This window comes from Hibiscus syriacus, unplaced genomic scaffold, assembly GCF_006381635.1.
Source record: "Hibiscus syriacus cultivar Baekdansim isolate YM2019G1 unplaced genomic scaffold, ASM638163v2 tig00112491_pilon, whole genome shotgun sequence".
In the NCBI taxonomy this organism is placed as follows: domain Eukaryota; kingdom Viridiplantae; phylum Streptophyta; class Magnoliopsida; order Malvales; family Malvaceae; genus Hibiscus; species Hibiscus syriacus.
This window is the reverse complement of record NW_024063344.1, coordinates 577,627-602,849: the sequence shown is the minus strand read 5'-3', so window position 1 is coordinate 602,849 and position 25,223 is coordinate 577,627. Positions and strand designations below refer to the sequence as shown.

Genomic DNA, 25,223 nt, shown 5'->3' with positions numbered 1-25,223 from the left:
CACGTACGTGGAATTTATATTTTTACTTTAATTTCCCACTTATGGGCTTAAAACTAGAGGTGTTCATATCTAATTCGATCAAAAAAATAACTTAAATCCAATCTAAAAATCCGATGACCGAAAAAATCGAAATCGATTTAGTATGTATGATTTTTTTTTAAAACGATCGGTTTGATTTCGATTTAAAAATCTAAAATCGATCCAAACCGAATCGATAATCTCTTACAATGAATGACAATCTCTCTACCATGCCAAATTCTTAACAAGTGTTATGGGATTCTCTTGAGTACAATCCCTGCTTATTAATTTAATTCTGGCCTTAATATTGTGACAAATCTTGAAAACATGCAGAATAACTTCGGTGTTATTTAGTTCAATGTCCTTTTCCATTCAAAAGTTTAGAATGACTGATAAGTTCATATACTAGTCTATATTTGTTAAAATATATATTCTTTTTGTAAACCTTAAAAGCTTGAATTTGTTAAAATATATATTCTCTTTGCTTTTGTTATACATATGCAGTTTTTTTATAAAAAAATTTAAGAATTATTTTGAAAAATTAGAATCCAAAAACCGCACAAATCCAAACCGAATCAAGCCACACTTAATTGGATCGGATCGGATTTTTTTTAGAAACATCCAAACCAATTCAAACCGTAAACATTTATACTTTCGGATCGGATAAATTTTTAGCCAAAAACCAATCCAAACCGACCTCGAACACCCCTACTTAAAACAAACTTAAAAACAAATAATACAATCTTGGAAAATCAAAAACTTCGATTTATATAGACAATACAACTTAGGATGTTCGTTAATGGGTAATCCAAGTTTTTGAGTAGTGTTGGTAGGTGAAGTAGATACCAATAGTAGAGGGTGGTTTGGATGGTGATATTGATCGTTTTGGTTTAATTTTTTTTAGAAGAGATTATACGTACAATTAATTTTCATTGCATGATATTTTAATCTGCATTTGACAAGTATTGATCGAGAGTTATCGTCGTATAAGTATTGATTGGATGTTCTAATAAGTGATGATCTAGGCTAATTTATAATCAAAAGAGATCACACATATCAATACATGATCGATGATGATCATATTCGGATAATGTTGGCGGGATAGTAATTAATTGACACGTGGTCTTTGTTGATAGTTCACGGATACGCTTTTTTTGTCTTGAAACTTAAATAAGTATTATGTTTGCATAAAATTCTACTTCCCTCCCTTAGATATGAATTATTCAAAAAAATATTATTTTTAATAAATGTATAAAAATAAAAATAAAAATAATATAAATTACACACTCACCTTATTACGATTATTATATACAACCCATGGTTTCCAATCTTTGATTCTAGTTATTCTCATTCAATTTCATTGAGGATAAGCATCTTTCCAATGCAGCCACTCGTTTCATTTTATATTATTATAAATATTGTAATATATAATTAAAACCATAATTTTTTTTAAAAAATATATGCATCTAATTAATTTTAAAAGGCTTGAGAATAAAATTATCCATGCAAACATTCTCAAGTGTGGTAAAAGAAAGATGAAGAAATCATAACTATGTACAAACATTTACATTACACCACCTCATCGACCTATATGAAGATCTGAATCTGTTCTGGACAAGGAATTGAGAGAAAGACCCTTTCCTACTGATGAAGAAAACGAAATTAAAGTGTCAGATTCTAAGTTATCTGCTATGGAGATACTAATTTTTGTACTCCGAGGTAAGGTTTCAAGGATGGAAGAAGGTATATTTTGGGGTATACTATCAAGTGGTAAAACAGGCAAACTAGCATTACCTTGGAGATACTGAACCACTTCTTTAATGGTGGGTCTCAAATCCGGTTTGGGGTTGGAACAAAGCAGGCCTAGTTTCAGAACTCTCTCCATCTCCTCCACCACGTAATTGCCTTGTAATCTTGGATCAACGGCATCGACAATTGCATCTCTTTTGAAGCATCTCTTGACTACATCAACTAGAAAAATCTCTTCCGGTGGTACATTAGGTTCAAATGGCTTCCTCCCACAAGCTACATCTAGCAGAAAAACCCTGAAAACAAACACATCGGCAGCTTTAGTAGCCCTTCCAGTTCGGAGGAGCTCGGGATCCATATATCCTAAAGTTCCTACTAGACGAGTGGTTTGAGGATCAACGTTGTGATCGTATAATCTGCCCAGACCGAAATCTCCGAGCCGTTCATTTAGATCGGAATCTAAAAGAACGTTGCTGGATTTAATGTCTCGATGGAGAACAACTTGTTCCCCTTCTTCATGGAGATAAAGAAGAGCCAATGCCACACCTTTGATGATTCGAAACCTTTGAAACCATGTAAGGGCTGGTTTGTCTTCGTTGAAAAGACGCTTGTCGAGGCTGCCAATTTCCATACGATCATAGACCAAAAGGAGCTCTCTCTTACGCCTGCAATACCCGAGAAGCGGCACCAAATTCTTATGCCTTAGCCTTCCCATGCTAACAATCTCTGAAACAAACTCCTTCATCCCTTGATTTGATTCATGGGATACTTTCTTCACTGCAATTTGCTCATTGGCATAAGGAAGTGTACCTTCATAAACTTTCCCGAAACCTCCGCATCCCAGAAGTTGCTCGTCTTTGAAACCTTTGGTTGCTATGCAGAGTGTCTTGTAAGAGAACCTCTGAGGTCCATATTCCTTTTCCCAGTCTTCGTGTACTTCCTCGTATTTCTTCCTCCTGTAAACATATGATGCTCCAATGATTACTAACAGCGACAAAACAGCTGCAATGATGGAAATCAATTGAACCGTATTTCTTCCTTCACCATTTTTGGGAAGCTTGGACATCTCAACGCTTTGTGCTTCTCCAATTCTGTTGAAGCTCCATCCCATAATATAATGGCTACAGCTTTGAATTGAACCCGTTGCAGCAGAGAAACCAACATACATGGTATCCATTAGGATATCAGAGAGATCGATTGATGTCGACAAGAGAGGCTGGTTCGGTTTCGGGTTGTTCTCTGGTGCCAAAGTTATATTGAGTAGTTGTTCTTGGCTATCGTAGTCTACCCACACCTGTATAGGATGTCCATTTTTGAGGTCCAAGCTTATATTCTTCCTTTCATCATTGGAAAAATAAGCTGATGGAATGGATTGATAGGATTTCACGCCATTCAGATCGATTCCTACATGATTGCCATCTATAGTATCTGTGCCAAGACTGAAGATAGTATCAAACTCGACCGCAAAGAACTGGCTAGAGGAATTCCCATTGGTTGACTGGTTAACCAGTCCTAGGTATTGTATTGCATCAGCATGGGTGAAATCCGTTAATATACAATGTCAAGTGAAATTTTAGATTAGAAATCGTTTTAAATTAATCTTTAATTAACATGTCGTACAACAAAATTACCATTTTTTATAATATTTTTTATTTTAAAAAATAATTTATCGACAATCCTTCAATCTTAGATAAAAGTATCATAACCGTGGAATGCATATAATATTCAAGTAGATAAATGTTTACAGGTATTAATTATCTATTTTATTAGTTGTATTCACGTTAAAATCTATTTGTATCTACTCCACATACAAAAATTATATATATATACCTTAAAACTATTCCTCAATTTATCACTGCTAAAAAATATATCTACAAATGTTACAATACAGTAAAATGAATGGAATTTTTAATAGACGAATTGTTTTATTCTTATTTGAAATGTAAATGGGAGAAATTCACTTTTTTTTAGCAGAGAAGCTGAAATTCAATCTAAAATATAATACAATAAGGGGGTGTTTGGATTGGGGAATGTGGGATTCCCATGGGAATGGAATCCACATTCCCCCGTTTGGTTAGCCCGGGAATCCTATTCCCGGTAATGTAAGATTACCAATAGTGGATTTTTTGGGGTATATTACCGGGAATGTCATTACCTCCCTTTCCTTAGGTATTGTTGGATTACCGGCGTTTTAGACTAAAATGCCCTTAAATTTTTATTTTTTTTCAAAAATATATTTATTCTGTCATCGAATAATAAAAATTTTACGAATGTTAAATTACAAATTTATCCTTAAATTATTTTAGATTTACAAAAAAAAAATCTATAATTAAAATTTTATATAAAGTTCAAGGGTTTAAATAAAATTTACCCTTTCATTAAACTTTTTTTATTTTTAATTTTATAAAAAATATATAAATATTATGAATTTAATTTTTTTTAAAGAAAATATATAAATATTTTCCAACTTGTAATATTACACAAATATATAATTAGGACAATTTGGTCAAATATACATTCCAATAATCTTTTATTCCTTTAACCAAACACGGTAATCTTACATTCCTGCTAAACCAACCAAACACAAAATACAACATTCCCAGTAATGCTATTCCTTGGTAATCTTACATTCCCACTGGTAATCTTATATTCCATGAACCAAACGCACCCTAAGTGCAATGATAATTTTACCTTGATCCTTATCTCAACTTAAAAAATAAAATTATTGAATTTATGAATTCAGTAATTAAATGAAATGTTATTCTTTTTAGAGGTCATAAATTTAAACAATTATGTTCATAGAGTATATATATGTTGTCAATAATTAAAAAAATATATAAATAAATATTATATTATAATCACTTAAATTATAAAAAAATATTAAAAGGTACATGTCTGTGTAGGCCCACAACATGGACTCAACTAGTATGTTGCATGTCATTAATGGGTTTGTTTACACAAATTTAACATTTTGTAACAAATGCTCTCAGAGCACTTCAATTAGAAATATATATGAACAAATTTAAGGGTAAACTATATAAAAAGTCATTTCTGTTTATTTTTTCTCTATTTTAATCATTCAATTTTAAAAACTATATTTTAATCACTTATATTATTAATTAATTATAAAATGATCGCTAAGATGTTAACTCGATGATGTGTCGTACTAACGAAAAGGGTTAGTTTTTAATTTAATCTCTAAATTTTAATTAAAATATGATTTAAATACTTATTTTTCAATTTTTTATTAATTAAACTTTAATAAATATAAAAACATTAAAATTTCTGTATACTTTTTTAAATAACTAAAATTTTGAAATATTAATAAAATTCTTAAGTTTACATAAAAATATAAAATATAAATTTTAGGATCTCAGCCTTACCCAATAGAAATAAAGTCTTATAAGATTTAGTCAAAAAAGAAGTATTACAAGATTATTATTATTATGGATGAGATAAGGTAAAGTTTACACGCTATAATCCAACAGGATTTACAAGTAGTCTCAAATAGATAAAATCTAAACTTAACCAAAGGCCCATTATTCTCACAATAAGCTAAATCTGAGCCCAAATTAGGTCAACTACGTTAAATACCAAAAAATAATATCAGAGCCAGGTTTCGATCCTGGGACCTGTGGGTTATGGGCCCACCACGCTTCCGCTGCGCCACTCTGATTAATTGATGACATCCTAAAACAAAAGTATTCTATAATGGTATATTGCGAGTTTGGACCATATTTCCTCTCCCTTTATGCTTTGATTAACTGATTTCGGAAAAACAGATTGCATCTTCTCTATATATTGTTTGAAGATCTCATTTTATATGGATCAAGTTCTGACCAAAGTGATCAGCTAGGATATTATTATCTACTCACTAATTCACATAATGTTTTGTTGGTAAACGTTCACACAGCTGCAATAATTTAGAGTGGAAATCAGAAGGCAGAAGCATGGCATAAGAAGTAAGATAAAATTGGCTTGGGAAATTCTTGGACTTGTAGATTTCTCCATGCTGCATTGGATTTCCATTTAAGTGGTCCAAGCTTTTATTTTCCCCTTAATCCTCTCCAAAGTATGCTGGTGGAGCTGATTCCAATGATCTCAAGATGTTTACATCAACGCCGACATAACTGCCACTGATCTCCAAATTCAGCGCTTAAAACCGCGTCTAAGACGACTGCAAACACCTGGTTTGAAGAAAGGCCATTGGTTGAAGAATTAGAGAGCCCCAAGTATTGGGTTGGTGCAGCCTCTGGAAGCTGCATGGTAGGTGAGATGAGATAGTGAATGCAATACCATGGCCACCCCTAAGATTGGTCTGTTCCGCTGGATTAATGGCATACAAGAGGTCGGTCGAAAATGAAAGGGAATCAGAGATGTTAGTTGAAGATCTGTTGCACTTGAAAGGAAATGGGAAAAACTACAGTTGCAGCCATAGGGAGAAGAAGAAAAAATAGAAAAAAATATATCAACCTCTCGTTTGCTTATGTAAAAAATCTAAATCGAATTCTTCTTTCCCCTCAATGAAAGTGGGCTTCTGCAATCTACATAGTCACTCACATTGCCTGCTTTGAAAAATCCAAGAGGCATTGAAGTTCTTGGAATTTAAAATTCAAAACAAAGAAAAGGTTACCTACAGAAACAACAATGCCATTTTTCATTTGTTTTCTCACTTCATGCAATATGTGAAAGAGGAATATCGAATTTTAACTTCAATATTATTCTTGTGCAGTTGGGATACTGTGCAAAGGCAGAAAATGTTGGTCTGCGTTCGAAGGGGAAGGTTCTTTGCATTTCTTTTCTTATGAACAAAGTTTCAGAAAAGTAGGCCTCAGCATGAAATGGACTGGCTTTGAAATGGAATCTTATTGTATTCATGAATCCAACGAAAGAACAATAAGGAGTCAGAATTGAATATTGAGCTATGTAAATCATGGTTGTTGACATTGATTTTGGTTTTGATAGTATTTGCTTAAGACTGACGGCTTGGGAGTTTCCCTTTCTAATTTTTCTTGTGCTTCAGGATCTAATCACTCAGATTTTTCAACAGATTGGGTGTGATATGAACTTTGAAGTTAAAAATAGTTGATATAGGTTTCAAATTGCAAACAGAACATGAAATTAGATTTCTGGTACTTTTTATTACAAACATTCGGTTGGATTTGGTGGTGTCATAAGGGATGAGAATGGTGCCTTTGTTGCCTCAAGATCTTGGGTCCATCATGAACAAGCTGATCCGTTAAGTATGGAAGGCTACTACCTCGCTACTACGGATAAGATGGCTTGTCTTTTAAGTAAAGAAACCTAAAATAATTCCTTTCATCAATCCTACTTTTAGCCGGTCAACTTTAAAAATTTCAAATTTGGACACTCGACCTAAAAAAATTCATGTTAATCGCTCAAATTTTAAATCATTCTATTCTTATCACTTGAGCATTAGATTAAAAACAACATGATGATATGATCTATTTTTTTTTACTAACATGGAAGTCACCAATCGTCCACCTACTTTTTTTTTATCTTTTCCTTTTCTCAACTAATTTTTTTTTCCAGAATTTTGTTTATATGTTACATCATTGTTGAAATCACTATATTACGACGTTTCTTCAACTATTGCAGACATTAACGAATTCATTAATCCTCTATCATTTTATTAGTTTAGCTTTCTCTAAAATCTCATAGAAGTCACCAAAATTTAACACAAAATTCAAACGAAAAAGGTTCTGATCTTCAATCCACATCGTCTGATTAGCGTAAATATATTGTGTGTCTCCTCCATGTCCACCTCTCCACCATTAAGATTTGAAAGAATATGCTCTAGCGCCGAAACTTAAAAAAATAGGTTAAAGAATTAAATAGAAAAAAATTTATAGATATCTTTATAAAATTAAAAGGAAGTTTTGGGGGCTTCTTAATAATAGAAGGGTAAAATTTCAACTCAATTTTTTCTCATTTCTATTCTAGTCACTAAAGTTTTAAAAAAATTCAATTTACTCATTAAATTTTTTTACTTATTTCTATTCTAGTAACTTGAATGTTATATGACTAGGGCTGTAAACGAGGTGAGTCGAGTTCGAGTATTGTTGAGCTCGACTCGCCTATAAAAGTTTAAAGTTGAGTTGTACTCGACTTGAAAGCTCGCAAGCTTAAAATTGTCAAGTTAAACTTAAATTCTAAGTTAAAAATTGAAGCTTGACTCGAGCTCGGACCTGAACCTTAAGTACTTGAAAAATCTTATATTGCATTTAAAAAAATCAACATATAAATGTTAATATTATTAATAATTTAATTTTAAAAAATAAAAATAGAATACATTATTTTTTCGAATTGTTTGCGAGTTTTTTGAGTCGAGTATCAAGTAGTTGTTTGCGATTTTTTTAGTCGAATATCAAGTAGCTCGTTCAGCTTGTTAAGAACTCGAGTCATGTCCATTCGAATCGAGTGTAGAATGAGCTTTGAATAAGTCGAACTCGAATGGCTTGTGATTTGTTTCGTCTCATTTACATCAGTAGTTATATCGTTGTGACATGATATCCACATGTGCTAACATGGATTGCTTTTTATGTTATAGTTTCATCTTCGTGTCACGTCCGTGATGCAATTATCGTTCTCTAATGTGTTCTCCAATCACTCAAGATATTTAGATTTACCTAGACTACTTCAAAACTCAATCCTAAACTCAAACTCGTGAAACTCAAATCATTCTAATTTATAATTCTACTATTTGATCAATGTGAAATTAATATATGCAACTCGCTTTTTTAAATTAAAAAATATTAATTTAAATAAATAAGTGAAGTTCATGTACTTAATTAAAAATATTAAATTAAAATTTAAAATTAAATATTTAATTAAAAAATTTAAGTAACAAAGTATAGCTTCAAACTAAATCCAAATACTAATATATATATATATATAAATAAGTTTTTATTTATTTATTTAACCACCTATAACTTACCTTCGACTATTCAAACTAAAACATTTGTATCCGTTAAAACCTAAATTTGCCCGTAAAACTCGATTAATCCATCAGATTTCGCTAAAAAGGTGGGGAAATAGCTGTGGCAATGCCATGTTGTGCCAACTGGAAACATTGTAGATTTCGTCCAATCTCAATGATCCCAGAGGGTTCAGTTCAGCCATGATTCATAAAGGCTATTCTCTACGCCTCAAGTTCACTACGTGAAGACTGAAGCTGAGACTTCAGTTAACGACACCCTTCACTCCAACCGCTCTCGCAAAACAGTTCCTAAAACCAAAAGATATCGCTTCATACTTGACCATTTCTCCTCTTCAAACCCATCGAAAAACCTTGAAAGGAAATGCATTCTTTGGCTGCCCGTTCCCACCTCCTTCCCTCTTCCACCCGCCGGCAATGGCCTTCCTCACGCGCTTCCCCACGCCCCACTACCATAAAATGCCTCCTCCCTTCTCAAAACCCTGAACTCCGAAAGTCCACTCCCCTCTCCAAATCTCTCGCACTCGCCTCCGCTTCCGCTGCCACTCTCCTTATCCGCATCACTCCCGTTTCTACCCTTCTCGGTGGAGGCGGTGGAGGCAATTCTGGCGGGAACGGAAGTGGAGGTGGTGATGGGAGCAGCGGCGGCTTTTGGGAAAAGCTCTTTTTGCCTTCGCCTGCAATTGCGGACGATAATAACCAAACCCAAGAATGGAATTCTCATGGATTACCTGCCAACATAGCTGTTCAAGCCAACAAGCTGAGTGGGTTCAAAAAGTACAAGCTTTCAGATATTTTATTCTTCGACAGACGACGATGGATCACGGTAGGAACTGAAGATTCATTCTTTGAAATGGTTTCGTTGAGACCAGGAGGGATATACACAAAAACCCAGTTACAAAAGGAGCTTGAAACTTTAGCCAGTTGCGGAATGTTTGAGAAAGTTGATATGGAAGGCAAAACTAACCCAGATGGATCACTAGGATTAACCATTTCTTTTACGGAAAGCACTTGGCAATTAGCTGATAGGTTTAGGTGTATAAATGTAGGGCTAACGGCTCAATCCAAGCCTATAGAAATGGATCCTGATATGACAGATAGGGAGAAATTGGAACATTATATATATAAGAGCCAAGAGAAGGATTATAAAAGAAGGATTGAGAGAGCTAGGCCTTGTCTGTTGCCAATGAAAGTGCATAGAGAAGTGTTGCAGATGTTGAGGGATCAGGGAAAAGTGACTGCTAGGTTGTTGCAGAAGATAAGGGATAGGGTTCAGAAATGGTATCATGATGAAGGGTATGCTTGTGCTCAGGTTGTCAACTTGGGGAACTTGAATACTAAGGAAGTGGTCTGTGAGGTTGTAGAAGGAGATATTACGCAGCTTGTGATTCAATTCCAGGATAAGCTTGGGAATGTTGTCGAAGGGAACACCCAGCTTCCTGTGGTCAGGAGAGAGTTGCTAGACAGGTAGAGTTGCAGGCGATTTCTTGGTTTTTATTTTCAGATCTTCTATTGAGAATGTTTATGTGTAGTTTCTGAGTCACTGAGAAGCAAATGAAGAGCCTCATTTCGCATTCTAATATTTGTTGTTATAGTTCTTGATCTGCAATGCTAGTTGATTTGAGTTTGATCTTTGCTTCAATAGTAAAACTCTTGAAGCATTATATATTTGATTGTTTTCTAAATTCAGAAATAGCTGTAAATAATCAGATAAGAAAATTTGTGGATTGTTTTCTATATTTGATTGAAATGTCTGGTTTCATATATTCAGCTTCTGAAATATTTAATTTTTGGTTCCTAGTTTAAGTACTAGTTCCATTCTTAATGGTGATTGGTTGTTATTTATTCTGTGCTTTGATTGACAGCTTCAACAAGGCAATGTTTTTAATATTGAATCTGGGAAACAAGCTCTGAGGAACGTAAACTCGCTGGCTTTGTTTTCAAATATCGAAGTGAACCCACAACCTGATGAGAAGAATGAGGGAGGCATCATTGTTGAGATAAAGCTCAAAGAGCTGGATCGAAAATCAGCCGAACTCAGTACTGAGTGGAGTATTGTACCTGGACATGGGGGGTGCCCCTCATTGGTATGTTAATTTTGTTATATTTTCTGTAGTCTGAGATTCTTCATGTAGATGATAAGATATTGTAGCTTAAACTTGAAAGCTCTGACTTATATTGTTTGCATATTATGTTTTCTGCTTTTTGTGCAGGCTACAGTTCAACCTGGTGGAACTGTCTCTTTTGAGCACCGAAATCTCAAAGGTCTTAACAGATCCATTCTTGGTTCATTGACCACCAGTAACTTTTTAAATCCTCAGGTGATTTTTCCTACCCATGCATGTTGCTCTCTCTCATTCATGGTTCTTTTGATGGCTATATCACCAGTGATTATTATAAAAATTTCATCCTAAGATGTTCCTGTTATTCTTTTCTTCAGGATGATCTTTCTTTCAAGCTAGAATATGCGCATCCTTATTTAGATGGTGTTCATAGTCTGCGCAATCGAACACTTTGTGCAAGCTGCTTCAACAGCCGGAAACTAAGCCCAGTTTTCACTGGTGGTCCGGGCAGGGCTGTAAATGAGACGAGACAGATCGCGAGCTACTCGAGATCGACTTGATCAAGGCTCGATAAATACTCGGATCGAATGGACTCGACTCGAGCTCGAGCTCGACTCAAGTTCTTAACGAGCTACTCGATATTCGACTCGAAAAGCTCGTGAGCAGCTCGAAAAAAATGTTATATTATAATTTTAGATTTTTTAAAATTACATTATTAAAAATATATTAAAAATACATTATTGATAATTATAAAATTTTAAAAATATATTAAAAATTATATAATACAACTAAACCATATTGTAATACATTTAATATCAAAATACTATATTATACTTACCTCATAAATCGGTACCAAGTCGATTAATTAATGTATTTGTAATGAATCCTAAATCCTAAATTTTAAATCATAAACCCTAAATTATAAATCATGAATCCTAAACCATAAACTATGAATCCTAAACCATAAACCCTAAATCCGATTATATGATAGGGATTAGTTATGTACATGAAGATAACATACAAATTATTCAAAATGATGTTGTGACTCCTAAATAAATCATTTGCATACTTATACATAAATATATCAACATGCAAAATAAATATACACAACTTGTTGATTGAGACATGATTTATCATATCTTAATGATGACTATCGACACCGTCATTGCTTTCAAGCACTGACTCACCAACATAATATTTCAAGAACTGACTCGATTACATAATGTGAACGGAGATTTGATGTACAAATACAACTAAAACGATGGGATTATATTTTATCATACCCTAGTCAACAGGTTAACATCAATATCATACAATCACCAATTTTTTAATGAAAAATGACGAGTTTAAATCATATGAATAGTCGAGGTAAATACATGATAGGATTATGATATATATAATTATAAATAATTAAAGCGTTTTAGAATGAAAGTAGAATTTGGGCTAGTTATAAAGTAATATATGTTTAAAATTTTCTTAATCAATTAACAATGCTCACACATCCTACGATGATCCATCGTAGATGGTGGTTATTCGATTCCAAATTTCATGAGTCGTTTGTCTCGACCCCAAGTCTGAATATAGTGGTTGTTTTACCATAAAATGTCTCAAAGCCCATGCATATCAACTGAAATGTTTGGCCATACATTTGGATCCATGGATTCTGGTTTTAGTTCGGATCAATTTCTTAATTAATGAAAGGTTGATTAAATTAGAGCATCTTCAAGACTAGAAACTACAGCAAGCAATGGAATGGTGAGAACTCAAACAAAGAGTAGACAACGAAACCCAGTTCAGTACAAAGGGATCACAATTCGTTTATGCACATAATTTTCATCTTTGTGGGACATACATATTCACCTTCTCTCAAAGTTCAAACATGCAAGAAAATATGGGAAAAGGGTTGCAAAAATTAGGGGATACAAAATCAGAACGACAGCTGTAATGTGTAAGCGGTCATGGCGAAACCCGAAATAGTTTTCAAGCACAGAGATCACTGTCATGGCTTCATTTCACCGAATACCACAATCTCATCGTTTATATCTCCATATTGTGAAGCGAGCAAACAATTCAATGTCCAAGATGTAGGCATTAGATAATACAACCAGAGCCACGACTTTGGGATTTTCTGCAGATAAAGAATAACATAACCAGCTAAGTGAATACTACACCACAGTTATACTAGGTATAATTCAACATATTCATTTTTCATCATACCAAATTCTTTCTAATAGTAATAGCTTATCGGTTTAGGCATCAGAAAGCCGGAGAAAAGATTAAGCAACGGATAGAAGAACGATAATAAAGCTCCAGCTATTGTGACTTCCAGTGTCAATGACACAAACAACATTCCAAAGAAGGTGAAGTAGAGCTGTGTGCAGAATATGGCATAGAAGTACCACAAAACCTTATATGATGATCAATAATAGCCAATCATGGGATATATGATCATTCCAAACAACAGAGTTTGGATAAATAGATAGGGTACCTCAACTGCCACCTGCAAAATATTTACACCCTCCTTATTTACTATAAGCTTTATCGAGAACCCAAAAAACTAGCAACTTAGCTCAAAGAGAGAAAATTAAAAAGTTCATTTTAACTTATGATGCGTAAGAGAACGTACCTGTGCTAGTGCATAAGCCCAAGAAGAGTACATCCATGCAAATCTTTCTCCGTACATAACAACCCTCTCTGTGGCAACAAATGGTTGGACATATGAGCTATTGTTCATCCCCAGAAAGGCCACAACAAAGTACATTGAACCGAAAATATTGAACAAATCTTGTAGTCTATTTCTGGAAATTTAAAGAAGAAAAGAAGATAGAAAGATGATGTTAATTATCAACAAGCCTACTGCAAAGGGAAAGTAATGCAGTTTTCCAGTGCTTGAGCTCACGGCGATGGAGAAGTTGGCCTAAAGCAAAGATCTTGGGGATGTGAATGTGTGGTTTCTTTTGAAGAAATCTATGGTTGCCCGATGATGAGGATGAAGAGTGGCCTTGCTTTGAAGGTAAGATAAGCTAAGATGAAGAGATCCCGACTGTTTAAAATTCCCAAAACTCCTCTTTGAAGTGTTTTTTAATACAGAACCAAACAGGCAAACACTCATCCATCATTAGAGCTCGAGATCCTGGATTTTCCCTCCCGACTTTCGTTTTTAGATGTAATAAGTAAAGGAATTGAAAGTGCTTATGATTGGAAATCTCGATTTATGGATCTGGTTTCGTAAGGATTGAGGGAAGTTTTGGAGTCTGTGGCAAGCGATGCCTTGAGATTCCAGGCTGGGCACCCTGGAACACACACGATCCCACATCGGTGGTTCTTGGGGAATAAGGGGTAAAGTGAGTCTATAAAAGGGGATGGGTTTTCAGTGATTGAAAATTAACCTGTTGAGCTTGAATCTAGGTTGAATCGAGCTCAAAATCAAGCTTGAATCGAGCTTCAATCAAACTCGAGTCTCGAGTTTCAATTGAGCTCTTGAATTTTTTTTGAGTTCGAGCTTTTTCGAGTTCGAGTCGAGTTTCAATATTATCTTTCGAGTTCGAGTCGAGCTTGAAAATTTTAGGCTCGCGAGTTTTCGAGTCGAGTTTACATTTGAAGTTTTCGAGTTCGAGTCGAGCTCGACTCGGCTCGTTTACACCCCTAGGTCCGGGAGTTGATGAAGTCCCACCGATATGGGTTGACAGAGCCGGTCTTAAAGCTAACATTACCGAGGTAATCTGCTACATTTATGACAGTTCCTGAAGTGAGTTTTGGATTTTATGTACCAGAGAATATTTTGTAATTGATATACCTCTGGCAGAATTTCACCCGTCAAAGTAAATTCACTTATGGACTTGTGATGGAAGAGATAACAATGCGAGATGAAAGCAGTCATATCGCTCTAAAAGGTCAGAGAGTGCTACCAAGTGGTGGCAAGCACAAATGGACCTCCAACTACTCTCAGTGGTACTGGTGTTGATCGAATGGCATTTCTACAGGCAAATATCACACGTGATAACACTAAGTTCATAAATGGAGCTATAGTTGGTGAGAGGAATGTGTTTCAGGTTAGCCCATATCTTTAAACAGTAAATATTTTTGAGTGAACTAGGTATTCTGTCTTGGCTGATACTGTTCAATATTGGGAATGAGGTGACAACTTTGATAGTGTAACATTTACTTGAAACATTCCGGTAAACAGGCCTTAATATATAAGATTTATTCTAAGATAGATAACAAAGCCATTCTCCTTATATTTCTAGCATTTTAGGCTTTCCATATTGAATAACCAAAATAAGTGTATCAGGTTCAGAACAATAGCCCTCATTATTCTTCTTGTTCGGTTTTCGAATATCTTGTTCTCTGCACTGTTGAAATAGCTGAAATGGATAAGTTTAAGCTTACTTAGAGATGCTGTATCGTAAACTATAACCTACCGTTAGTTACAAAAGTGGTTTCTTCATAAATATATTTCGAGTTTGCTTAAAACTTTGTCTCCTAGCTTATCGCCGGCATTTATTTACTCAATGCAGGTGGACCAAGGACTTGGCATTGGAAGCAAGTTCCCAATCTTTAACCGCCACCAACTAACACTTACTAGATTTCTCCAACTAAAGCAAGTGGAAGAAGGTGTTGATAAACCCCCACCACCTGTTCTAGTCCTTCATGGCCATTATGGAGGCTGTGTGGGTGACCTTCCAAGTTATGATGCTTTTACTCTCGGGGGGCCCTATTCCGTGAGAGGTTATAACATGGGTGAATTAGGTGCAGCCAGAAACATTCTTGAGGTAATAATGCTTTCGTAATATTTTTTATCTTTTAATTCATCATTTATGTTGCATTTTACAGGAACTGTGAGCTAAAGGGGAGGATTCTGATTTTACAATTACATGAAATGGCTAAATTTATCTGAATTCTTTTTCCCTGGTGTTACCTGCAGCTTGGAGCCGAGATAAGAATAACTGTGAGAAATACACATATTTTTGCATTTGCAGAGCATGGGAATGATCTAGGAAGTTCAAAGGATGTAAAAGGGAACCCAACTGAGGTATACAGGCGAATGTGTCGTGGATCGTCATATGGTGTTGGTGTCAAGCTAGGTCAGGTGAGAGCCGATTATGCTGTTGACCATAACACCGGAGCTGGGGCAGTGTTCTTCAGATTCGGAGAACGATACTAAAATAATATTTAGGGTCAAATTTTGTTTTGAGACGAGTGGAACTAGGCATACCATTTAATCAGCTTTCTTGTTCGAAATAATAATTTATAGTCGAGCTATATTTTCATTCAGTTATGTAAAAGCGGAGAGATCACAAGGAAAACTGTTGGTTCTTGATTATATTACTTTTTGTGGTTCTTTCTTCTCCTCTTTTCCTACTATATGTATATATCTTCCTAAGCAAACTCGGTACTAGTTGTCCTTGGTGTAGGCATCACGGACCAAGTTCTGTCTCGATCAAGCAATAGGGTTTGAGCATTTGATTGGATTTGTGAACTCAAGTATCTTTTCAAGTAATAAACAAGTCACAAGTTAGCCTGAAATACCGCTTCCTGTTTTATCGAATTGCTTTACATTTCTGCTTGCCTCAGCTTGTTCATCTTTGTTGAGCTGTTTCTTCAGAAATTTCCTCCCCTATAGCCTGCCAGGGCTGAATTCGGCTAGTTAAGGAAGACTGACTGCGAACAAAAATTTTGGTCAAATGATCATGGAAGTATGAATTTGTAATCCACGCAATGCCTCATCCAGATGATGCTTCATGTAGTTGTTTGATGTCTGGTTATGCTAATTGCGGATTATTTGATGAAGCTTTTAGGTTCTTCATGAGTGTGGAAGCTTGGATAACAAGCATAATCCTTATACATACTCAACTATGCTTAGCAATTTGTAAAATCCTTTTGGCTTCCAAGAAGGTAAACAGTTTCATGCCTAAGTTGTGAAGATGCAGTATTTATCAGAAACAGCTGTGAAACTGTGAGTAATGCACTTTCGGCAATGTATTGGAAGTGTGAGGTGATAATCGGTGTTTGAATGCCTTCCACAAAGGGATGTCACTTCATGGAATGCAATCATTGATGGATTGTACCAACGTGAGGATTTTGAGAAAGCTATGAGGCCAGTCTGGTTGATGAGGGACAGTGGGATCGAACCAAATGAATACACATTTACAATTGCTCTTGCATCTTGTGGAAGTATGAAGAATGTTGATAACAGCCATTTGCTTCATGGTTTGGTGATTAAAAAGGGAATGGATTTGGGTGAATTTGTAGCGACTGCAGTTGTAGATGTGTACTCAGCTCGGGGAAACGGATGACCCCCAAAAGCAGTTCAAAGAGATTGGAAATGGTAATAAAAAAAGATGCTGCATTGATGGATTTACCTTTTTTTCCATCATTCTGAGAGCTTGTCCTTCCTTGCCAACAGATACATACATGCTTGGATAGCCAAAGCTAACTTCGACACAAACATGCACGTTGGAAGTTCATTGGTAGAAGCTTATACAAACAAGTACGAGCTTAACAAGGCAAACAAATTTTGTTCATAAAATACTTATATTTAGTCTCAGTCGAGCAAGTTTCTATGTTTCCTCTTATTGTTTAGCTGATAAAGTTAAGCTGGATTCTTTGTATCGTCTAATCAATTTATATAAAATGTTTCTTTTTTTTTACAAAAAGAGGGTTAAAACTCAATTTATTTTTAAATAAAAGCAAATAACAAGGATAAACACAAACCAACATCAGTTTATATCGTACTCTTCACATGACGCGATTTGTTTGTACAGTCGCATTATAAGCTACATTACCATTTTAGAAAATGTTTACACCTTGAAGAAACTTGTATAAAATCGTTCATCTCCTCTGGCAGGGGCATTATCAGTTGTATTCCAAAAACTGAAACTCTCAGCTTTTGCTCGATTTCTATGTATAATAAGCCTTAAGAGCTACACAATGTACAGATTTTTCGATACAAGCTAAGCAACATTATTTTCCTACAGTTTTTAATTGTCTAAGAAGATAGGCAGAAGAACCATGGCCCTCAGATACTATGGGGAGGAAGAAAGTACATGTGAAAGCTTCACGTAGATCCTGTTAGCTGTACAAAAACATGTTTCTTTCCCTACACCGACTTCAACTTAAGACGGGTGCAGAGACTGAGCAGCAATTCTCCTCTCTGAAAGTAATGCAAAATCATGTGTTAAGAGACTTCGACGTATGCAAGCCAGCTTTGGAAGAAAGAGAGTTGATAATTTTTGTATTGAAGCTGGCTATACTAAGAAGTTACTTTATGAATAGATTGATAAATATAAACTGATATGTAAACATGAAAGACAAGAATAAGCACCTCCAGCGGCAACAAGTTTCTCCACCCGTGCAACAATATGCTTCCCATAAGTGTACTTCTTCAATGCGTTTAAATGGACCTTAATTCGAGAAAGTATCAGCTCTCGTTGCTGGTCATCACAAGTCTCTAGCACTTTCTGTACAACGTAGTTTGCAAACTGGTCTTTCATCATTGCCTGGGATGGACAAAAACAGCTATCAGTAAAGATGAAATGGATGCCAGGAAATTCTACATGATATATAAAACTTAAAAGCGTTCTCATAAACTTTACATGAAAAGTGATCAAACAATCAGAATACACACCTAAATTATGATGTGTGTACGGCCATAATCAGCCAAACCAAATTACAAATAAATGCATTGTGGTTCATGGCTTTTCTCCGATGATTTACAACCTAGGTTAAGTTATTTAGGGCATTTTTTCGAACAATAACTTATTTCTATTCAAAAAATATATCCGCGGAAAAGACAAACCTGAAGAGGTTCATTCTCATCAGTAGAACCAAGCATTTCATTCACCAATAGCTGTCGTTCAGCAGAACCACCAAAAGTTAAGCACTTTTCGACAACATTCGATGCGAACTTCTGCCGACTCATCTGGACAATCTTCCCAGCTAGCTCCTTAATTATGATTGAGCGCTCATGAGGTTTTCCATGCTCCAGTACATGCTGTAGAGGTCAGTTAATGCATGAATCAGTATGGCAAATACCATAGAGATGCTTAATAATAAAAATAAAAATCCAGGGATATACTAGCAAAAAATAAACAAATACAACAACAATTGTGGGCAGTATTTTAATAGACATGAATGCAAAAGAGTGAAGACCCTCGGCCCCCAGCAGATTAGGTAAGTTAACTTTGCCCCAACAGATTCTATAATATATGAACTAGTTCAAAAAAAGAATGACAAACCTGGATGACATAATTGCCATATTGATCTTGGGCCAACAGACTAACAGATCCTAAAATCTCATCCATAACCTTACTTTGAGTTTTTGGGTCCTTGCAGTGCTCCAATATTCTCTGCATGAGATGTAGTAATAGTGATAATAATATAGAACACAGATTGCACATTTACATGGAACAGTTCTAGTAGTCTATGTAATATATATATATATATATATAAGGGCACTGAACCTGTATAACTCGGCACCCATATGGATGAGCGGAAAGCGTCACAACTTGATCAAAAAATGTTGTGACTATAAATTGTATGTTTTCCTCGGGAACACATTCAATACATTTTTGGATCACATGGTTGCCATTCTGGTCTCGTACACAACGCATAACACTACCATCAAGCTCATGAACCATGCTAATCTTCTGATCCAGATCAACAACCTCTATGGCCTTGAATGTTAAACAAAGCATGTACATAATTGTCAGAATGCTGGGCGGTATTCTTCGTGTAACCATTCAAATAGCATGAGTGTTTTTAGCAAATCTATATAAAAACCAAGATAAGGTGATAGCAAAGTTAAACACAATTATCATGGTTGCAGCATTATTAGCACATATGTTGCAAAAAAATATTTAAAAGGATTTATAGAATTTTTATATAAAATGGAAAGCGCCAATGTGAAGTTTTTGCATTTAATCAAGTATAAAATTGGGCTGTTTGTATTTAGAATGAAACGGCGAAAAAATTGAGGAAGCTTGTTCAGTAAAAAGAATTAACAGGAGAAGTTCAACATGCAACTCAATGACTATGAAATAACGTGTAGAAGAATGGAAACCATATACCTTCTGAATCACTCGACAACCGTACATTTGAAGACTGAGTGTTAAAACATGACCTAAAAGCTTGCAAGCAAGTTCTCTTCTCTGAGCTGGAAGTCCATGTTCAAAAAACTGTAGGCAGACACAGATTTACTAGGAAAACCATCAAAATATACAACTAAGCAGATGTGTAATGGATTAAAAAGTGGATACCTTTTGAATTACATAATTACCAAACACATCAGTCATCAAAACAAGAGCTTGAGGCATGATTTCCTCATAAACCATGATTTTCTCTTCAGTTGTAGCTGTTTCAAGTTTTTGCTGAATAAAACGGCTGCCATACTGATCCGCACTATTCATAAGATGAAAAAAATGTCAGGGTGACAATATGCAAATAAAACATGACGTAGGATAATATCATACCTGAACTCAACAACATGACCAGCAATTTCTAAAAGTTCAAAACACTTTGTTTTATTGCTCTTAAACTCTTCAAGTAGGGAGGAGGCAGAGCTCTCAGCCAGGTTATATCCTGCATATCCTGTGACGCTCCCAGCAATATTCCTCGCCCCAGAAGTCACGTCAGTGTGTCTGATAGGACTGCCAAGTCCAACTGGAGAGTTTGGAATAACAGAATTTGCTAAGGGGCTTCCAGGATACGACATGCCAGCTCCAAAGGTAGAATTTCCATGAAAACCATGCAGATTAGAACTACCAGATTTAGCACCCAATGGAACACCATACTGAGATTTCTGAGGTGATAGCAGAGTCCCAAAATATGCCTTTTGCAGCTCAAGCAAGTTCATGTAGGAATCACCATGAAAATTCCTATCCATAGAAGGATCATTAAAACCTGCAAGCTGTGCTGCAGCATAATCAGATGTCCTCAAATACTGAAGATACATAGGATCAACATAAGATGCCGGCAGAACATTCCTAGCTATTTGGCCTCCACCTCTACCAAGATTATGTGACTCGGATGCAGCAATTGAAATGTTCTGTCCAGAAACCAAACCTCCCCCAAACACCCTGGAGTCCATTCCAGGGGCTGGTATAGCTGATGCACCTGGTAGATTGCCTGTTCCAAGTTGGCTAGGCATCATAGAGGACAAACCAGGGTTTAAAAAATAACCACTTAATCCATAGTTTGGAAATGATGAATTTGCACTACCACCATGCTGAAACTGAGTAGTTAAGCTGCCTCCACCGTTGAGAGTGGAAGTAGGAGATCCTTTCAAGAAAGAATTGTTTGAGGGGACAGAAGATTTTTGCAACTCCGCTTGCCTGCTAATCTTAGCCGAAGGCATATCTAAATGACCAGATTCAGCCTTCTTCAAGTATTCTTGCTGTTTGATATAATTCCGACCATCTTGCAAACCAAACAAATAATTTTGGTGAGTTTCAGCATCTTGTTCAGTCTGGGATGGTAACTGATTATCTTTAGCCGGTGCATCATTTGATGACAGGGTCATGCCTGACAAAGCAACTGCCAGATCTGCAGGCTGGTTGACACCAGATGTAACACCACCAAACGTGCTTGGACCATTCATGTTTCTTTTATCCAAGTTACCAACTCTGCCTCCTCCAATTGGTGTCAAACAGGGACTAGGTGCCCTAGCAACAAGTTGGTGATCAGGAGTAGTACTCCTGGACAAGGAAGCGCCTATTGCAGCAGCATAAGTGTACGAAGGTCCAGCAACAGTTTGGACAGCAGAAGAACCTTGGACACTCACACTTGACCTTACAGTATCTGCAGAAGTCAATTCACGCTGCAAATGAGCCAGATCAGATTCAGCATAACCTAAATTCTCAAAGTTCTCATCAAAAGCATTTCGACTAGCAGGACGAGACGGTATCCTTGAGACAGGAGCAGAGTCCAAATCAGCCTGCAAAAATGATGAATATTAAATCACTGCAGCAACCAAAAAATAAGTTCCTGAAATTTTGAGTTCTGATTTGTAGTCTATGATATTAAATCAAGGGAAGATTACAAACTACATCTGAAATAGATTTTGAGTAGCGTTCAGAAGTCTATAATACACTATAAACAAGCTACCAATTTATGAACAAGAAGAAATGTTGATAAAAAAAATGCCTACTGAGTTTAACACAAAGTAACATAACTACCTTAGGAATCAGCAGAATGGCAAATAATTGTACGTCATACATATGATCATTTTGCGACTACATGAAAATACAAACCTCGAGACCACTCAAACATAACCATAGACTTAAAGAATTGACCCATGAAACTATAAGGTCAACCACATTGACTACTGAAACTTAGACGGCAAAAGATAGCATTCTAAAGAAACAACCACCTTTTTTCAGCAGCAAAAGGCAGAGACCAAACAAAATAAAAATAAATAAATAAAACTTAGAACAAGTGACATTAACTATTAAAACATTAAACCTGAAAATTTTCAGCAAGGCTTTTCTGTTTGCTTCCAAGTCCTACACCGGACAAACCAATCAGTCCCTCACCACCCCAGTTTGCTGAGCTATGCACTTTCTCTGCATCTACTTCATTCTCTTGTTTCCTGGTATCAAACCCTGGTGGCATTGAAAACAACGACCTACTACTACCATTATCAGCCCTATTCACTTTCCTCCTATCTCCAATCCCACCTATCACTGAACTCCCTCCTTTCAACCTCTGTGCAAACTTCCAATCCTCTTTGGAAAGCAAAGGAGGTGGGAGCCTCGGGTTGAGATTCACATTTGAGTAATAGTATGAATGATAAGCTGGATCAGACCTTAGCTCTTCCTCGGATGCAAAACCATGTCCATGTTTAGATCCTACAAGAGCTGAAAAGGCAGTAGCCCCACTACCACCTCCAGAACCAGCAGCAATAGTGGCTCCACCGCCAAACAATCCGCCAACTGCACTCAGTGAACCCTCCACGGTAGGAGGTGCAGAGCCACTTCTGTACAAGTTTAGCTCTCGTTCGAGATCATCGGCTTCTTGCTTACTCCGCTGTTCGCGGAGCAATAGTCCCATCTCCGACTCCATATCATCGGCAAATGTTCCTTCACCAGTTCCTATCATTGGTCTCCTACCCAATTCAGATAACATTCTTAAAATCCTAAATGATCGTTAAGCTTTTATCAAAACTCCCAAAAATGATCACAACCCAAAATCAACGATCGGATACTGAACCCGAAATACTAAATCTTTTCTACACTAATACACCAAAATCCCATATTTACAAACTCCAAAGATGCTAACTTTAAGCTACCAAACGGGACAAAGGTTAATACTTTGATCACCCCTAATTCACAAACAGCAAAAACCCATACCCCTAAAATTATCAGAGCTAGGGAAAAATAGTTAAAAGCACCCAAACTTAGATTTTCTTCAACTTTAGCTATTATGAAATGAACCAACAAGAAACAGATAATAGCACCATGTTTTCCAATAAAAAAAAGGAAATAAAAATAAAGCAACATAGCTATGAAAGGAGGAAACTTTGTTTTTGAAGCAGAAATCAACGGAGAGGGGGAAGGGAAGCTTGAAGTATAGAGAGAGAGTTAACGGTTGAGATCAAATCCAGCGGCGGCGGCTATTGGTTCTTACAAGAACCCTTTTAGGTTTTTTTACACAATCTAGGGAGGCAGGAATTAAATACAGTGAGGGAGTAACAGAAAAAAGAGTCTTCTTTAGTTTTTATTTTGCTTTGGGCTTATAGTATTTTTAGAGATTAATGATACTACTGTTGTATTCCCTAAAAATCAGGGATAATTGACCAAGTGATAACCGACTGATGTACGTGAAAACCTTTTATAATTGACCAGAAACAAGCAAACTGCAACTGAATCCTCAACACTTTAGATTCGATGCCACTTTAAGTTACTTTGTCTTAAAATTTTGACATTTATGATTTATGTCTGTAATTTTTCAGTTTTCTTAATATCTGTAAATTATTTCGTTTCAAATTACAATTTATATACACCACATATGAAATCTTACTCTTGCTTAAATATCTGAAATTTACCCCTTTTAATTACTTTTATTTTTTACTTTGGTTTGAAAAAATAAAAAATCTCTCACGTTATTAACTCCTTTAGAGTTTTGCCCTGAACTATTCCAGTAATATTTGCTTGTTTTTTCTTTTTCTTAACAAAGAACAATAATTATGAAGAAGTTTAAAAAGCAGTAAGTTCGTGGGTTTGCAGCCACCATAATCTTACTCGTAGATTTATATAATCTTTAAATACAAAATTAAAACCATAATCTTAGGGATGAAATCTATATTCAATAAATTTATATACAAAATTTATATCATTCTATTAATAATCTTTATTAATCAAAGATTTGAAATATAATATTTTACATAATTCTCTTCTCTTATAAATGTGACAAAATATAATTTTAGTTAATGAATCTATAATATGACCAATTTAACAAGAAAGTCTTAAAAAACCTATCATTCCTCTTGTAGTCTAACTAATACAATCTTTTTCTATTTAGATGTATGTATGTGCATTGAAGTGTGTCCAACATCACCAAGCGTGAAGTTAATAAATAATGTTCATTTCATATTTTTCTAATATAGTGGTGGATGTACATGTCTACCTTAAATTTTTATTTATGTCCGTTTTATATAAAATTATATATATACACATATATTCACTTTAAAAAATATTTTTAAATCCACAACTATTTACTTTATATATATTATAAAATCAATATTTTATATTAGATTTAAGATCTGAAGTTTACAACTTTACATTTAAAATATATCTATTATTCTTAATTTTCTACAAAATTTCATATGATCTCTTCTGTATAATATATATATATATATATATATATACACACACACACATACGTGTTAAGTCATTTGTTCCTCTTGGATAGGTTGATAGTTTTATTTTTCATATTTTTATTCCACCTAACAGTTCCAATAAATATATATATATATATTGATGGTTACCTTACGACAAATGTTGGTCAGGTATGTGCTGAAAATTATTAATCCCATATGACATGTTCTAACAACATATATTTTTCTCGCATTTAATCTGCCATGTTCATATAATTCTTAATGTATAATGTTATTGTTTTTAAATTTTATTTTTTATATGAGATTAATATAATCTATTATTTTCACTTATAATTTATCATATTTTATTTTCACGTGTTCATATCAGATTATGCTATATAATTATCTTATTCATTGATGTATTTAGTGTGTAATTTAAAAGATTACTTTGATAATATTAATTTATTTTTTTCAAAAAATCTGTTAATGTTATTTTAATTATTTGTTAACTAACATATGATAATATCGTATGTAATTTTAACTAATATCTAAATATCGTCTATGATTTATATGTGAAGACTTAAATCCATCTTTTATTTGACGATATTTGTGAATAAAAAGC

At 35.0% G+C, this 25,223-nt stretch overlaps 2 protein-coding genes, 1 non-coding gene and 1 pseudogene across 4 annotated transcripts; 1 reads left to right on the top strand and 3 right to left on the bottom strand.

Moving 5' to 3' along the window:
- Positions 1–1,550: 1,550 nt before the first annotated feature.
- LOC120180268 (receptor like protein kinase S.3-like) lies at positions 1,551–3,319 on the bottom strand (the record flags this gene model as incomplete). Its single annotated transcript, XM_039185637.1, has 1 exon — positions 1,551–3,319. A coding segment is annotated over one exon (1,722 nt), but the record flags the coding sequence as incomplete, so codon positions are not given.
- Positions 3,320–5,371: 2,052 nt separating this feature from the next.
- TRNAM-CAU lies at positions 5,372–5,443 on the bottom strand. The gene has a single exon. It is a non-coding gene; the product is annotated as a tRNA-Met (tRNA).
- Positions 5,444–8,921: 3,478 nt separating this feature from the next.
- LOC120180166 lies at positions 8,922–16,314 on the top strand (annotated as a pseudogene).
- A 1,214-nt stretch (positions 16,315–17,528) lies between these two features.
- LOC120180220 (pumilio homolog 2-like) lies at positions 17,529–23,466 on the bottom strand. 2 transcript variants are annotated; one of them, XM_039185599.1, is made up of 10 exons: positions 22,249–23,465; positions 21,260–21,721; positions 20,259–21,214; positions 20,046–20,187; positions 19,857–19,964; positions 19,251–19,463; positions 19,026–19,136; positions 18,587–18,781; positions 18,113–18,287; positions 17,529–17,941 (listed from the first exon to the last, which is right to left on the bottom strand). In XM_039185599.1, exons 1-10 carry the CDS (start codon positions 22,909–22,911, stop codon positions 17,904–17,906), a joined length of 3,063 nt encoding a protein of 1,020 aa, XP_039041530.1. In that variant the 5' UTR covers positions 22,912–23,465; the 3' UTR covers positions 17,529–17,903. The 2 variants fall into 2 exon arrangements, with proteins under 2 accessions (XP_039041530.1, XP_039041529.1); XM_039185598.1 differs by having other exon boundaries at positions 20,259–21,721; positions 22,249–23,466.
- Between the last annotated feature and the right edge of the window lie 1,757 nt (positions 23,467–25,223).

Excerpts from the sequence above, each read along its gene's own strand:
- LOC120180220 (XM_039185598.1), bottom strand. The coding sequence starts at position 22,911 with ATGTTATCTGAATTGGGTAGGAGACCAATGATAGGAACTGGTGAAGGA. Across the intron at positions 21,722-22,248 it reads GCCTTGCTGAAAATTTTCAG|GCTGATTTGGACTCTGCTCC; the intron begins GTTTAATGTTTT and ends TCATTTTTGCAG. Across the intron at positions 20,188-20,258 it reads GGTCATGTTGTTGAGTTCAG|TGCGGATCAGTATGGCAGCC; the intron begins GTATGATATTAT and ends TCTTATGAATAG.